The following is a 16,459-nucleotide window of genomic DNA, read 5'->3' on the forward strand; positions in this document are numbered from 1 at the left end:
GCAGAAGTAATTCAGGCTTTGTTATGAGTACATGTAAATTTTTCCCAATTAAAATCGTGACTTGTTTAGCCTAAGTACTGTGCCCGATCAGAGAAGTCAGCAGTTGCTTTCAAAATTTTAATAATTCAGGATTAGCAATAGGAGTGTTTAAGTTGTACAAATTATTACCCTAACTTTAGGATTACTCTGTTAGCACTAGGAGTTCTAGTACTGAGCTCATACCAGATTCTGGGTGTTTTGCTTTGTTTGGTGTCAGACAAAACACTGGATAGATAATGCAGTTCTTTATTATTGTTTAGAAAGACTTGGATTGGAATCGATTCATAAAAAAGCGGTAAGCAAGAATAATGTTAGGAGTTTTGAAGCAGTCTGAAAGATTAAAAGCAAAAAAAAGTAAATAAATAAAAGCAGGGGTCCAATTTCTAAAAATCACTTATGTTAGTGTTTAGCTGGACTAATTGCCCTGAATTTAGTGTTAGAGATGAAAATATACTGTTCTATGCTTAATAGTTTTTCTTGTTTGACTGGAAGTAAAAAAAAAAAAAAAAGTAAATAAATTTTTTTAGATTAGATACTGAAGAAACAGTATTGCCGATTACTGTAAATAACTGTGATTAACCTTGACTATATCCATATTTTAAAATGTTCTAGAAACTTTCATGAACTATTTCCAAAAATCTTGACCATTTCCTAATACAGAATGTGTTTTATTTCTAGTAACAGACTAAATATGCACCTTCACTAAATTGGGCAGTATTACAACAAGGAAAACTGTAAATCAAAGATGCTGTTGATAAAAGTGAACTACAAAGCCAAAAAAGAATACTTGCTTTTTTTGCGACTTCAGTACAACATGATTTGAGGCCATCTTTATCATTTTTTATTGTTCTTGCCATATTCCATATCCTTATACTTCTTTCCCTTTAACCCACCAAACAAATTATTTCAAGCTTAATGTGCATACAGAAATAAAAGGAATTCCACAAACAAACCAAATTCTTCCTCTCCAAAACTTTTATCACCTCCCAGTAAAACAGTGATGCAGATTTTAGTTTCATGCTATCAACAGCTCTGTATCCTTCAGTAAGCCTATACTGCATTTAAAGTTTGTATATTAACTGGTAGGATACAGCTGGATGTTTTGGTAGTTACATGGAGAGATTTTGGGGCTTTTTGGCACACTAGCTGGATATTTCTCCTAAAAGTGATCATCAGTGGAATAATTAATATTGTTGATATTTAAATAATCACATGCAAGTTTTAAGCTTGGTATCTGTTAAAATGAGTGAGCTAACTCGCTTATTTGAGGTTACTGTTTCAGGCTGCCTGCAGACTCAGGGAATCAAAACTGATTGGATTTATGCTCAGTTCTTGTATTACTTTTTTAAAAATCTGTAGAGTTACATTTTTAGTAAGTATCTAAAAACATGTAATTTATGATTAACGTGGTGGGGATTCAGATGATCACAGAGTGCTCTTGCTGTTGCTTGTTCTCTGTAGATCTTGTTAAGAATCGTCTTTTTTTTCTGAGACGGTATAACCACAGTGTGTGTGTGTGTTTTTTTTCATTGGGAACAACAATTATCAGTTTGAAGTGATGTTTCTTTGCTTGTCTGTCTTCCTCGAGTGTTTGTGCAGTTCATCATTTATTTGATTTGTCTGAAGGGCTTGTTGGTAATCTAATACACCTTATGCTCTTTACTGGTAAGAGTTCAGTCATACGAGAAGATAGTATCCTTTGTTAGAACTACTGATATTAAGACTGATTTTTTTTTTTCCAGATTACATGCATGAAAGCTTATCCCAACATTGATTTGTCTAAAAAAGAGAGAAAAATAGCTCTTCCCACAAAGATTGCCTTGCTTATATCCTTAGAGCTACAACACTGTGCCATACAGAAAGATAATTTTGCTATAATTTTATCCATCCAATTCTCTCTCTCAATTTTTCTTGTGTAGGATCTTAGTATGAGTTTATCCAATAGTGTGTTAAGTGGTATGTTTACTGGATGGTTGTCTGCTTGCTATTCTATTATCCGTTCCCTAGAGTGAGAAGTATACGTATTGAAATACATTTTTGGTAAGATTTTACTTGTTTTAAGTACGTTTATTGTTACCTCTTCATGTTAACCTAAGAAATGTTATCTTCTATGTGAAGTGGTAGATGGTGTTGTTTCTTACAGCTGTTAATTCTGTTGGCAGTCTTGAGTTGACTCCTGAAGAAGAGTCCAGCTTTTCCAAGAGATAAAGTTATAAATAGTTAGAATGAGGTGAATTTGGCTAGAATGGAGTAGGGTCTCATAGATAAAACGGAGGAGCAGAAGGTAGGGCTCAATGCTGCTGTGAAAGCCTGGTTTGAGCAAATAGTTCAAGAGCATTTGCAAACCTGTGCACAGAACAAGTATGTTGACTTTGTAGGTCTTCAGCTGAAAGATGTTATACCATGTGTCTAAACGTGATGTTTTCTTCATGAACATGAGTCCATTTCTGAGTCAGAAGACTTAAGAAAGGCTGATATCAGGCCTACTTATCCACACATATCCACATATTACTTTTTTTCACAGTTGTGACAGCATTTTCTTGGCTCTGCTTCAGGGATCAGATCTTTTTGGCTACCGGTAGTGTTAGTCTGAAAAACCCTTCCCTTTTCTTGCTTTTAAGTTGGTTTTCAGGTATAGGTCTGTTTTCAGCCGGCCCCTTTTTTACTGCTGGATTCACATCAGTTCTTGCTGGGTGTTGTTTACAGACTTCATCCAGAGCTACTACTCATCAACACTGCATCTGTCTTGCTCAGCTTTGGGGTTTATCTTACATATCATTAACCATGAACTGAGCTTTCTGTTAGTACTAAGCTCTTTTTATAGTGATGGTCTAACTGTATGTTCTGTGTCCTTAAATAGTTCAACTGCTCATCTGTATTAATGTTGAGCAGAACCACATAGATTTTTATGTGAACTGAAGTTTAATTTACAATCACTGCTTGTTAGAGGCATCTGCCCAGCAAGCACACAAACTATTTTGCAAGTCAGACGCTATGTACTTCTGTCAGGGAAGATGGTAACATCTTGCGGTCAGCACTGCTGATGTGCGACAGATAGCAAAGAGCATGAGAATGCTGTTGCCTCTCTCCTGATAGGAGGAGATTTATCAGTGCCGGTAAAGTGGTTTCACGTTCATGTCTCTGCCTGAATCTGTTCTGTGCTGGATCTAAATGGTTTCTTCAGTTAGATGATGACGTTGATCTTTGTCTACTCTGTAAGCTTGCTTCCTAGTTGCCACTGAGTAATAGAATGGGGTGGTCTTGTTCGGCTTTGAGCAGTTTGGAGAGTTCTGCTCGTTTGGACAGGACCTTCTGCAAATGGCTGTCAGCAAAGGTGGAAATAGCTATTCTTGATCCTTCCACAAGCTGGAAAGGATGTGGGACAAACTAATGGATGATACACTGAGATCCTTTTATGGTATATTTGTGATGAGTGACTGAAACTGAAAATGTAAGAGGTTTGTATCTGGTTTGTGGGGTGAAGCTGAACAGATTCCTGCTGCTGTAGCACAGTTAGGAAGTTTTCTCTTATTTCAGTGAGTCGAGGTATCAGCGCTTCACAGATCTTGTTACTCGGTGCAATCTGTAGGAATTTAGCCATAGTGGAAGCTATTTACTGTCTGGCAGTAAAGGCCTAGTGACTTTATCAGAATTGGTAAAACCACTCTTGGCCAGTTAGAAGACAGCATTTGACAAAATGAGGCTTTAAAGAACTAGTTTAAAGTGAAGCCCAAGTTTTTGAAGCAATCAGAACTGTTCTGGTCATCAGTTATGGTAGGGTGGTGGTTCTCCCAAAAACTGAACAATCAGGACAGGAGGGTAGATTATGTAGAACACTTGCTGATCAATGTTTCCATTTTTCTTTTTTTTCCTTTTCTTTCTTTGTTTTTCTTTTTTTTCCCCTCTCATTTCTGAGTAGTTCTGTAATCAGAAGTTGAAAGTGCAAAGAAGCTTATCCACTAATTTTAGAAGCTTATTAGCATAGCAGGTCAGATTGGATTCCCTTACACCTAAGATCACGTTATTTCCTTCGCTGGAAATCATGCGGAGTTTGGCCACGGAATTGTGAAGATTTATCTGATTTGTGGTAAACAGCCATAGACTCTTTCCCTGTTGGATCCACTAAATAATCACAGTGTTCATGCTAAATTGCTATTTCTCAGCTATCATGAATGCTAGCTATAGTTTTTCAGGATATCATTCCCTGGAGCTGTTTGATATATTATGCATGTAATGGAGGGAATGGTATTTGCATTGTGTATTTTCTAGAGCTGTTTTGGTATTTCATGATAAAATCACAGTTTTAAACAATAAAGCTTATGGTGGATAGACTTATCACATCAGGTGTTTCTAACAAATGAGGAGGAGGACTGGACCTATTAGAGAGTGTGCAAAGGGTGTCAAGGACATATTTCTAATTACCCCTTTCTTCCTATCCCTCTAGATTGCTGCTTGGAGAGTGAAAGTGTTTCCCCCAAGTGCAGACTGCTCTCTTTGTAATTTTATCCTGTGGTTTCATTAGTGCTATTGAAAGCACCATTACCTGTGCTAAAATTGTGATCACCTACTAAATCTTTGGAGCCAAAAGAGTTCAGACTACAAATACTTTTCTTCTTGGGCCAGCATCCTGGCTGGCTGTGTTAGTGAATGCAGTCTCTTTTCATTAAAAGCAAATGTATGTTTATTTTTCTCCTGCATATGAAGTAATTTTGAATCTAACCTTCAGATTGCTACCCAAAATAGGGTCTACAGTTTCTGTCAGTGTTCTTATCTCTCCCTGCCTTCCTTCCTCCAAGCTCTCCATGTGAACAGTTGCACACTGTCTTGTGACTAAGGTAGTAACTTTTCTGTATGAAATTTTAAGTCTGCTGTATTGGTATGTTATTGAGAACCTGGAAAATGTTTATTTTGCATGCTTTTTGGTTTCTAGGTAACAAACTACCAGTTTTCCCCACTTCACATCCTTCTGAAAGATTAGTTGTTTATTCCTTTGGATCAGTTTCATGGATGGAGAGATCCTGGGACTGTGAAAAGATTTGCCAGGCAGTTAATGTATTCACAAATCACAGAACTCATTTAAAGGATCTCTTAACAAAAATAACTGCTTGGTTTGATGCTATATTTTTACATTGTTGTTGGAATTGTTTTACTACTCTCTACATCCCAAGTAACAAGCTCCCACGGCCAGAGAATTTTGAATTTGTACCCTGTGATGTAACTCCATTTTTTTTAATGGGGATTCAGTCTTCTGTCAAGATTCATGCTGTCTTGTTACATTTATTAATCCTAATTCTTTCATATATTTTTATTCTTAAAGACAGGAAAAAGCCCTCTTTACAGTTTAGGAATCAACAGAGAACCAGGAGTAAATGTTTAGTTTAATATTTCAAAGGCTCACTACTGTGATTTTTTTTCTTGCCTTTTGGGGGTTAGTACAAGGTAGTGATAGACACATTCTTTTCGATTAAACAGATTATATGCTTACAGGAAAAAAAAATTCCTAAAATAATTGGAATTTGATGTTTTTTTCTGTAAATTATATCATTAATGACTTCATCTCTCTTGAAAATTGAATTTTTCTCAGAGTATTTTTAATTCTGCTTCTTGAACATACACATCTCATCTATCAGTTACAAAACGATAAAATAGGCCATTCTCATTTGTAGAGCTTGTGATTTAGTGTTATTTCTTCCACTGTAAACACACATGTTTTCATTACTTTATCCGTTTGTTATTAGGCACTGCTTAAGGTTTAGCTGGACATGTGCATTCGTTACTGCTTTAGGTTGTTTCTGTTATTTTCCACTAAAATGCTAGTTCGTATGTCATCAGCAGCATATAACATAGTAGCAATTTTTAAACATTCAGCTATTTGCTTGACATCTGTGATGCTTTTAGAATTAAGTTATGGAATCAGCCCCTGGATTTGTTCAGTGCTGCTGTTATCATGATATAGGTGCAGGTAGCATTTACAACTACAGTAAGCAGGAATAGTGAAATTCTGTTTTAGGCACATATGGTAAGCAAAAGGAAACCAGATATAGCATCTACAGGGGAAACAAAACAAAAAAAAAAAGGAAGAAAGAAAAGAAAAATTTCTGCAATTTAGATTTACTTTGACCAGTGTGTCAAAAATCTGAATACTTCTGTCTAAGTTTTGGCTGTAGATAATTGAGGGAAGACTTACGTTAATAAAAATGAGGAAAATAAAGACTTATGAGATTCCAAGTTTTGGGTGTAATTTTAGGAGTAATTCTGCTTCCTTCCTCTTCCCCTAGCAGGGGGGACATCTTGTTTTCCTCAATTTTACATGAACAAAGAATTAAAAAGCTGTAACACTAATGTTTTAATATGCAGAAACTTTTCCTTTAAATTTGCAAGTGAACTATTTTCGCTGTCTCTGCCGGTAGCGCACCGCAGTAGTTTGGCAATTTAAATGCTTTTGGAATATTGTGGGTGAGAGACTTAAAACATTAAGTTGGTAGCCAGCGGTGTATTTTCCAGTATACGTATATTGAACATGACCCACATTTTTCTTATTTGGAGCTTAAGTTGTATAGTAGTGTACAACTTTTCTATTCCAGTTTGAATTTTTCTTAATTTTTTTCCTTCCTCCTAACTGCTTTTCTATCATTTATCTGTCTCGATTTCCTCAGATATTTATTACTAAGGTCACCTATACCTCTTTCTGTCCTTTTGATTCTGTCTCTTTCTGCTTGTCAGATTCCTCTTTCCAAACCTGTCTCTCACCCCCACTTCCCTTTCATAATGTGATTTTTCCAGTCTCCTTCTCTGTGTCTGTTACTGTTCCCTGTCACTTTTTCTTTTCCCAGCAGGGTTCTGTGTTGAATGCTCCTCATCCAGCCTCATACTGTTGTAAGAGCTGAATTAGAGCTCAGATGGTTTGAAATTAAAAAGATTCTGTGCTTCACATTCCTCTGTAAAATTAAAGCTACAGCACAGAGTCTTGTAAGTATGAAAATGCTTTCATTCTAATACTCCAAACTAATATCTGTCAATAATAGACTGAATTTGTCCCTTACGTTAATAAAGAAGGATGTGTAAATTAAATAACTTGAGCAAGAATATTATAAAACCTGGAGCTGTAATGGCAGCCCTCAAACCTGCTCCAAAATTGTTTCAAATGTTGTCTGAGTAGTCTTTATTCGTTGCGTTACCTCCTGTAGTTAGTTTAGTTCTGCACTGAAGAGTCCAAAGAGGATCTGTATAAGTCTCTTTTGACACGATCTAGTCCGTAATACCAATTTCACGTTTTGTAAGAACGAAGTGCAGGGCTATTGGAATGGCGTAATCTTTGAGAACGTAAGAGTAGGCAATCTGGGTTAGGATGTGGGTCCATCTCATACGGTTTCCTGTCTTGGATAGTGGCTCCCGATACCAGATATGTAGGGGATAATGAAGTCTAACAGGACAGTTACAGTGCAGTCTTTTTCCCTACTATGTCTTTCTAGCTTCTGGCAATCGAGAGATTACGGAGCACTCAGATGAGTGGGATGAGACTAGTATTATCAGTCCTCTGCAGCTTGTGTGTGATACATGTACGTATATGTATACGCACGCATACGTAAAGATGGCTCCATGAATTGAAATGAAAAAGCTGCCAGTAATTCCAGAAGTACATTTTTCTTGTAGACTGAGGTATACAACACGGTCACTAAAAATTACGATTTAAATATAAATCAGTAACAATGAACGGTCAGCTCAAGAAACTCCTAGCTTTCAGCTCCTGAGAGCTGTCTAATTATCATGGTCCGGAATGCTGTTTACCTGGTGCCAAGGTCAGCCTTCTTCAAGAGGCTGTTTAAAACCTTTCTAATATTTAACTCTAAAAATAACGGGGTTTTTTGTTCTTCGTGACATAAGCTTGTGGGCTGAATGAGAGTCTTGCTAGATTTGATTATGGATCACTGTTTGGCTTTAGCAGTGTTCTACAACTTTTATTTTTTGTTATTTTAAAATTATGCTCATTATTGCATGGGTTTCACAAAAGCACTTTTCTTGAAATTGTGGTAACATCAGTTGAAAAGGAGCAGGTATTGACAGATTTTCCAACACAATCTAAAAATTCTAACAATTTTTAATTTCTATTAACTTCATAATTGTTTTGATTTCTAAGATAAATATATTCATTTAAATACGTTTTAAGTAAGCAATTGTTAGAAATTTTTAGAGATCTTTTTTCTGTCATGTAAGTTAGCCTGTCTTAAAAATGCCTCTAGGTAGGCGCCTGAGTAGTGAAAAACAGGCTTCATTTGGTTTTCGGAGTCTGTGTTGTATTTGTCAAACCCTCCTACCTGTTTAAAAAATCACTTGGGTGTTTGGCTTGATCTCACAGATTTCGCATCCTACAGGGACCAGGATTCATTAATCACACATAGGATCTTGGGATAGGAGAGGCTACCATTGCAGAACCAAACTTAGAGAAAGTGAGGAGAATGGCTGGTACAGTGGCCTGACTGCCTCTTAGGAAACCTATATTCAGGAGCAACCTCTGGGACCCTTCTCAGGTTAGTGGAGGTTAGGAATTTGACAAAGACAATTTTCTCAGACGCTCGCTGGGAGACTAGTGCATGCTGCACTCAGTGCTCTTCTGAAAAGGGGTTGCAGATGCAGATATTTGGTGTGGGTGGGACTTACAGTTTTAATTGTGTCCTACGAGAAAACTGTGATTTAAACTCTTTGCACTTCTGGATCAGCTCTTTCTGCTGTTCACCTTTCTTCACTTTTTCTTAGGTGGGAAGGGACAGTGAGGGACAGCTGATCCTCTAAGACTGGGGACCTTCCTGTGGCAAAAAACAATAAAAATGTGAGTCCACCAAAAAGCTATAAGGACTATCTACAAAAATTTTAAACTTTGGGTGATAGCTTCTTCTACACTGAAACTGCCTCACATGGGAATTTTCTGTCTTGCCTTTCTTCATTTTTTCCTTTTGTTTGTTTTTAGATGACCCTATTTATATACCTTGTCTTTTCCCCTGCCTTTTGCTCAACCCTACAGCCATAACATTTTTTGATCACTTTAAGTTTTAGGCTCTTTTTTGTATTTGTTTTTTTCCAGTTATTGGTCTTGATGATATTATGGATGAAGAAGGAGTTAAAGAGAGTGCTAACGACACCATTGATGAAGATGAGCTAATTTTACCTAGCAGGAATTTGAGGAGCCGTTCGGAAGAAACGTCAGTCACTTCACCAAGAAAATCTCCACGTTTAATGGCACAAGGTGGTTATTCAACAGACGATGAATGCTTTTGTGTATTTGATGTCAATTGAAGTTTTATAATCTGTTCCTAACATTTATAATCTTTAAGTAAAACTTTACTATATGGTTGTGTGAATTTTAATACAGTCGCTTCCCGTTTGTTTTAACTGGATCTGGAATTCAGCATCCATAAGGTGCTATTCAGTTTGACCTTCTTTATAAGAAATGTTTGATGTCTTGCTTATGGTCTAGGCTTCTCAAGCTCATTTCTGAGATTTTGATCTTTTTACCTGTGTCAGATTAGCATTGATTTTCTTCAGCAGAGATGTAATCCATATAGAGAAATTGGATGTTAACTCATAGAGCCATTTTGTATTTTCAAAGAGTATTGGCGTATTAGGTTGGATATTAGATTAGATATTAGAATGGCTCTTTATTTCCAATTAAAATTTTGATTCTGTCTATTCTTACTAATGTATTTTCTTTTTATTTTGAATTAAGTTATATTAATTCCACATTCAAAAGTCTTTCATCCACATATTTGAACATACTTAATAGGCGTTTTAGTGAAGTATTTAAGTTCTATGTGGTAGCTAATTGTATATGATTAAGTTTTTTTCTTTTTCAGCTGTCAAACTGGTGGAGTTACAGATCTACTTTTATAGAGTAGAATAAGTTAAAAACATAAAATTACTTAATAGAGGAGTCAGAGTTTAAATAAGACTGCATGTTACGAAGCTGGAGAGTATGCTCTTTAAACAAGGCTGTGAAATATTGTTGCTTAGAAAATGTAAGAAGTGTCATCCACTGGGAAGTTGACTGAATCTCAGATTAATATCCTGTGATCTCCAAAAGCTTTGTAAATTTAACTACTCTGTTTTTTAATCACAATGTAACTTATTTATGCAGTTTTTACTTGAAGTAGAAAAGAAAATAGTAAGTAGTGGGGGTTTTGATTGTCATCTTAACATCAGAACTCTTTTTATTTTTTAAATGCTGTCCTGACAAATATGAAAAGTTCCGAATACTGAAATTTTATGTCCAAACCGTGGCATTGTGAAATTGAAATGCCGATTATAAATAACTTTTTGAAATAGACAGCTTTTTGAAGTTTACTAAACCGTTGTGAGCTAAATTCTCTCTGTGGTCAGTAAGCTAAATCAAACTAAATTACTTCTATGCTAGATTAGTCTTGTGTTTGCATAGAAAAAATGCAGCATAGCTAAGAGATTTTCTTTTTCCCTTAATAGAATCAGTACGAAGTTTGCGGCAGAGCACACTTGCAAAGCGTTCAAATCTTGCACCTCTTGTTAGTACCAAGAAATCATCTGTGAAATGCGGATCTGCTTTGAAAACAGGACAGAAACAACAGGAGAGGAGTCCAGCTAAAGAAGCAGATGTTGCTACACCCCTCAAGCTTGAACAGCCTAAAGAAGTTAGGCGTAGTACAAGGCGATCTGGACAGACAGAAGGAACAACAGCAGGAACAGCTTCCCACAGTAATACAAAATGGCTTCCTGGTCCTGAAGAAGTGAATGAAGTAAAATCAGAAACCCTGGAGCAGGGAAAACCTGAGGAGACCTCCCAAGAGTTAAGTTGTTCTAATTTAGCAGAAGCTTGTTCTCCTTCTCATGAAGAAACAAAGGAAACAACTGAGGTTGCTACGAAGACTGAGTCGGGGAATGCTGAGTCGATTTGTTCAACATCTGTGGATACTGAAATTACTGCAGTTAAAAATGAAGCAAATGATAGGATTGATTCAATGGATTCTGAAACTTCTTCAGAAGAAAAGACTGTAAATAAAACAGAGGAATTGGAGAAGAAAGCAGAAGAACATGATCAGATAACTGGAAAAGCTGATGATCCACCTATTACAAGTGTTTGCGTGAATCCAAGCGAAATTTATCAGACCTTTTCAGGTTTGTCCAGCTCTGTGGAAGAGGGGGTTGAATGTAGATTGGGTTCCCAGAATGAAGTTCCTGATGAAAGTGTATTGTCCTTAAAAGAATATATAACAGAGCCTGTAGATGAAGTCAAGGGGATGGAGAAAACTGTAACTCTATCTGAGAAATTATTGGACAGTACAGAGTTTGCTAATAAAGAATTGAAAAGTGAGGATTCTACTTCTGCTGACCCAGGAAATAGCATTGTAGATACCGCTGTTCTTGACAGTACAAGCCAAAATGTACAGCAGCAGATCAGCGCTACTAAAGTAGAAGGCCCTGAGGTCTCAAAATTTCAGGATGATGATAAACCAATTAATGTTTCATCAAAATGTGAAAAAAATGTGAGGTCCCAACACAGTAAGTCTGCAATACAGAATAAGCAAAATCTGTCTGCAGGTACTCGACAAAAATCCCTTGCAGTGCAACAAGAAATAATACATTCAAAAACAAGAGCTGGTTTTGCTGTTTCAGGTTTTCACAGTTCACCTTCAGCAGGTGTGAAGCGGAATGCAGATGAGCAAGAGAGTCATCAATATCTAAATAATCCAGTTAAAATCAGGAAAAAACAATCTGCTTTGGGTTTGAAAACAAAGAGCTGTGCTTCAGGTATCACAGTAAAAAAGCAGACCAACACAGTGCTGAAGAAAATACCCCGAGTCCAGGCTCCTGGGCAGGTACAGAAACCAACAATTCAAAGAGCAAATGAGAAATCTCCTACTCATCAAAGCTGTTCTAAAGATAGCCACCACTCTGTACACACTTTATCAGGGCATGTTTCAAATCTTGGTCAGAAGCAAGCCCAGAAACATCAGCTCTCAACTATACTGAGAACAAGTAGTTCCACAAAGGAAGAGGCAGAGACTAAAGATCCCCCTGTTCTAGAACATTTGAAGGAGGATGACAAAGAAAAAAACAAATTGAAAAGAATTGATAAGAATCTCCAGCCGCGCCAGAGAAGAAGTAGCAAAAGTCTCTCACTTGATGAACCTCCTTTGTTCATTCCAGATAACATTTCAACTGTGAAACGGGAAGGCGTGGAGCATGCATCTGCTAGTGAAAGCAAATATGTTTGGGTGCCCAGCAAGCAGTGTGGCTTTTGCAGAAAGCCGCATGGCAACAGGTGTGTGTGGCTTTGTGTGTGTAGAATTATTTGTTATGGGTTTCAGAAGATAATTTTTTTTTTTCCTCTTACCAAATGTTTGTTGCTGATTGTGCCCAGGCAAAAAAAAAGGCGTAGCCTTTCTCATGGAATCTGTCTATTACACTATGAATGGTTTTCCTTTTGACCCATATGCTTTTATTTATTTATTTATATCTTTTAAGTAGGACATGAGAAACTAGTTTGACCAGAAGTTTTTACTAGAAGTGTATTATTGTATGAATACGTTTTTTGTCGGATGTGCAATTCTGCTGTGCTGCTAAGACGTGTACTTTAAAACTCAACTTTTTCTCAGAAGACAAATCAGACTGAGATGTCTGTGTTCCTTATTGCCATTTCTTTCTTTCCAGAAACACCTTAAGTTAAAGGATCGCCACCAACCAAAACAATCAGTTGTCTGCATTTTTTTTTTGTCTGTTGTTATAACTGTGATTATAATCCCTAAAGGCTAAGAATTTTATCCATATCTCATAACTGCTTTGAGGCTTTCATATAATGGGAGTAATGAAGTAGTCAGGAGGGAAAAAAAAAAAAAAAGAAGGAAAGGGAAAGAAAACATGGAAATGTGATAAATTATGAAACTTGCACATACGCATATCTGAAATAGCCGTTAACTGTAACAGTAAGGTTGTATCTGAACTTGATGTTCCTCTGTTTTGACAAAAGCTCTTTTTCTGCATTGTAAATGGAGTGAAAATGGTAATTGTATTCCACTAATGTACTATCCACCCAAAAATAAGAATTCTTTTGTTAGCACTTCTTATTTTCTGAATTTTATATTTATGAAGTATTTTTGTAGTTGTTATTTTACCTTCCAAACTGTTGTTTAACTAGAGGGAGCAGGAAGGCTGTCACTTCAAATTAGAGAAGTTTCTGATTAGTCCTTATCTGCTTACGTGAGGGAAACTTACTACTAACCTTCGGTGAGTGTACTTTAGAACTCAGTGTAGCAGAGTGAAGTAAGGAATGAGTAACTTAAGTGCCTAAGGTTTTATAGCATCCATTTATACTCAAGAAGCGTCTTTATGACTAAATATGACTTTTTGTATCATGTTTGTTAAATATGTAAAACTCATTTATTGTGCAGCTGTAGTAATCAGTGAGGAGTTAGCCTGCATCGAGTTACCTTTTAAAAGAATGAACACTTAAGTTTACTCTACCTGATTGGTAAGGATCACCTGACTGAAAGGGCGTTCTGACTTAGTTCCATGTATTTTGAAAAAAAATGTATTTACCTTTTATTGTTGGAGCAGTCACTTTACCATTTGTGCCTCTCTGTTGGAGTTTAATTTAATTAAGTTTGCATTTCCTCAGTTTTGTTGTGTAGTTCCATGTAATACCACAGTGGTAAAAATACATGGGTTGTCTGTATTTCAGTGAAATGTTTAAATTCAGAAAGGCTGCTTCGTTTTAAAATGATATGCATATTTTGCTTTAAAAAAATATTTTCATATTTTTGGCATGAACTACTTAAAAATGTAGTAGTAGTGTAAAAAAGTGTAGTGTTGTGTACTCCCTTCAAAACTTGGTTTGGAATTGAAATCTTCCTGTCGTCTTTGTATTTTTGCTAACATTTTAAATGTTCAACGTTTCTTATTATTCTGAATGTTTTATTAGAGTTCAGAAAGTCTTGATTTTAATACTAAATTGGCTCATTAAATTAATGGATCAAACCAGTACTGGGAACGTATGGTAGTAAGACAGACCTAGTTCTACTTTTATTTTACGAACTAAAAGATATAATGGTAACAATAGGTATAAACGCTGTGCAGGAAAAGTGCACTTTGCGTTACCAACTCCTAGTGCTACTAAAGAGTAGTATGTAATGTATGGTCACCAGCTGAGGCCTGATTGAGAAAGTCCCTGAGCTGCCACGGATGGTGATTACTGCTACCCTCACCTTTGTAACACTATTTTTGTTACAATTTTTTTGATATATATCTATATCACAAATCTGTTGACGCATCTGGTAGTTTGTGGGAAAATATCATATTCCCTACCTGTAGACTAATTTCTATTATGTAAATACAGACTTTTTCTATATAGAATGCTCTTGAGGCACACCGGTGGAGTGAGGAAGTACAGGGCATCATTGAGCCCTGTACTTAAATAAACTGTCCGTCCAGCACTTTTTATTACAATTATTTTTAAAAAAATTAATTTATTCACATAACTTTTAGTTTCTAGTTGCTACAAACAAAACTCTTAAACTTTCAGATTCACTTAGTGTCACTCAGATACAATTGGAAGTAAAACTCTAATACCTGCAGTATCTTCACATTTTTGTACTTTTGGTTTGTTCTTGCAGCAAAAAAACTTGTTTTCAGTAGGGCATTAAAAAGCACGGATTTCACATTTTCAACACTTAGAGATGTATCAAAACTATCAAAATTGTTTGACTATAGTGATAAAAAAAAATGTTCATTCATTTTGTGCATTTTATAACTTTTTCAAGCAATTTTCATTTCTCCTTTATAATCAAGTGGCTGGGCAGCCTATTTCCTTTTTTTTGGTCTGTTCATTGTGTAGGAGAAGAGGAGAAAGGAGGATAAGAGAAAAATACTGTGAAATGACAGTAAGGTCAACAGATGTCAAAGGCAAGGCTAAGATCTGAAACAGTATTTGTGTTTATAACACACCCTGTGGTTATTTAAACTTTGGAAATTTTCATCAAAGCTGTGGAACAAATTGCCCAAAGAAATTGAACTGAAGTTGCAGCCCTGAGGTGGGGAATAATGTTCATAAGAGCTTTGCAGTATGCCATATTAATGATACACGCTTAGAATTCAGGTTGCAAAAATAATTGTCACTTGAATCTTTTTATATTCCCTGTGATACGTACGAAACCACTAGCCTGTTGTTAATGTAATACTAAGCTTGGAAAATCTATTCAAGTCAGAGATAATGTGTGGAGATGCTTTCATCAGCCTTATTTATGCGTAATGTCCCCCAGAGGGATGCTTACTTAGGCCCCTCATAGCCCCAGAGTAATCTTGCCGTGTCTGCTAGAAGTAGAAAATGGTTGTGTATTGGTTTATATTGCTTAACCTCAGAATCAGCACTTACTTGAAAAAAATGGGATGACTTAATTGGAAAAACGGAATGAACTGGTATGTTTAGGAATACATGCTGTAGTGTCCTGACCACCTGCAAAGTGGAAGTATACTGTACCATGCGTTGCAGATCAAATTGAGTTGTTTGGGAAGGAAGAGTGCTTTCCTTGCAAAAATGTGACTTACGTGATCATAAAAGTTTAGAAGTCATAATAACATATATATTGCCTTAGAAGAGGCATGCCTGTTTTGTGTTTATAGGTCAGATGGTCATTCTTGGGCACCAGAGCTTTGAGCAGTAGCTATTAATGCTCTGTTTTCCCCTTGTCTTGATGCTTTTAGAGTGGAACCAGCAGAGCTGCGTTGTATTTAATGTCTGCGTTACCCATAGAGTGGATGGTCAGTGTTTGACTTTGGTACTAATTGTTTCAGTCTGTTTGCTTGGTGTATTCTGTTGCTTCCCATTCAGAGTAATACCTTTGCAGCCTAACTAAGAAATTGGTGTTCTTTCATTTGAAAACGAAAACTGATGTTTCTGGCAAATTCCGCTAATTGTAATGTGCCTTTCTGTACTTAGTCATTTTCAGCACATATGCAACATTGTTATCTTTACTCAGTGAAAAGTGCTTTCAACTTGTTTGACTTTGCAGTTGTAATCCCACCTTGCTGGAAGACGTTTTCCCATCAGTTAATAACACATACATCGCATGCGCAAACTTTCATCTATGTTTATGTATCAGTGAAAAGTGTATGTGTGTGTGTATAGATAAGTATGTATGCATAAAACGTAGGAAAATGTTATACACTGAAAGTTTTTTCCCCAAATTCAAAATGAGTTAAAATGATATTGAAAACAGTATTTAGTAAGCTTTATCACAGACATAATAGTTACTTTTTCTGAAAACGGATTGGAGATCTCTTAAAGTAATTGAAGAATAAAAATATCTGATTTCCTGGCGTAGAGCTAGGTAAAGATTGTAGCTCTGCAGGTGGGGAGAAATTTTTTAACACAGAATTTCTACTTGTGTGTACCATGCGCATC

The 16,459-nt window shown here is 36.3% G+C and overlaps 1 protein-coding gene across 7 annotated transcripts in view; it reads left to right on the top strand.

The window, feature by feature from the left end:
- The window catches only part of PHF3 (PHD finger protein 3), a 55,036-nt gene that overhangs the window by 10,633 nt on the left and 27,944 nt on the right, over window positions 1-16,459 (top strand). For 2 of the 7 annotated variants that reach the window (XM_068937472.1, XM_068937474.1), the window contains 3 exons: window positions 8,794-8,866; window positions 9,119-9,280; window positions 10,510-12,325. In XM_068937472.1, the coding sequence (XP_068793573.1) occupies window positions 9,139-9,280; window positions 10,510-12,325 (1,958 nt within the window). In that variant the 5' untranslated portion in view covers window positions 8,794-8,866; window positions 9,119-9,138. Of the gene's footprint in view, window positions 1-8,395; window positions 8,568-8,793; window positions 8,867-9,118; window positions 9,281-10,509; window positions 12,326-16,459 lie in introns of all 7 variants that reach the window. The other 5 variants (XM_068937470.1, XM_068937475.1, XM_068937473.1 and 2 more) reach the window with 4 other exon arrangements.

This window comes from Struthio camelus, chromosome 3 (genome assembly GCF_040807025.1).
Source record: "Struthio camelus isolate bStrCam1 chromosome 3, bStrCam1.hap1, whole genome shotgun sequence".
NCBI lineage: Eukaryota > Metazoa > Chordata > Aves > Struthioniformes > Struthionidae > Struthio > Struthio camelus.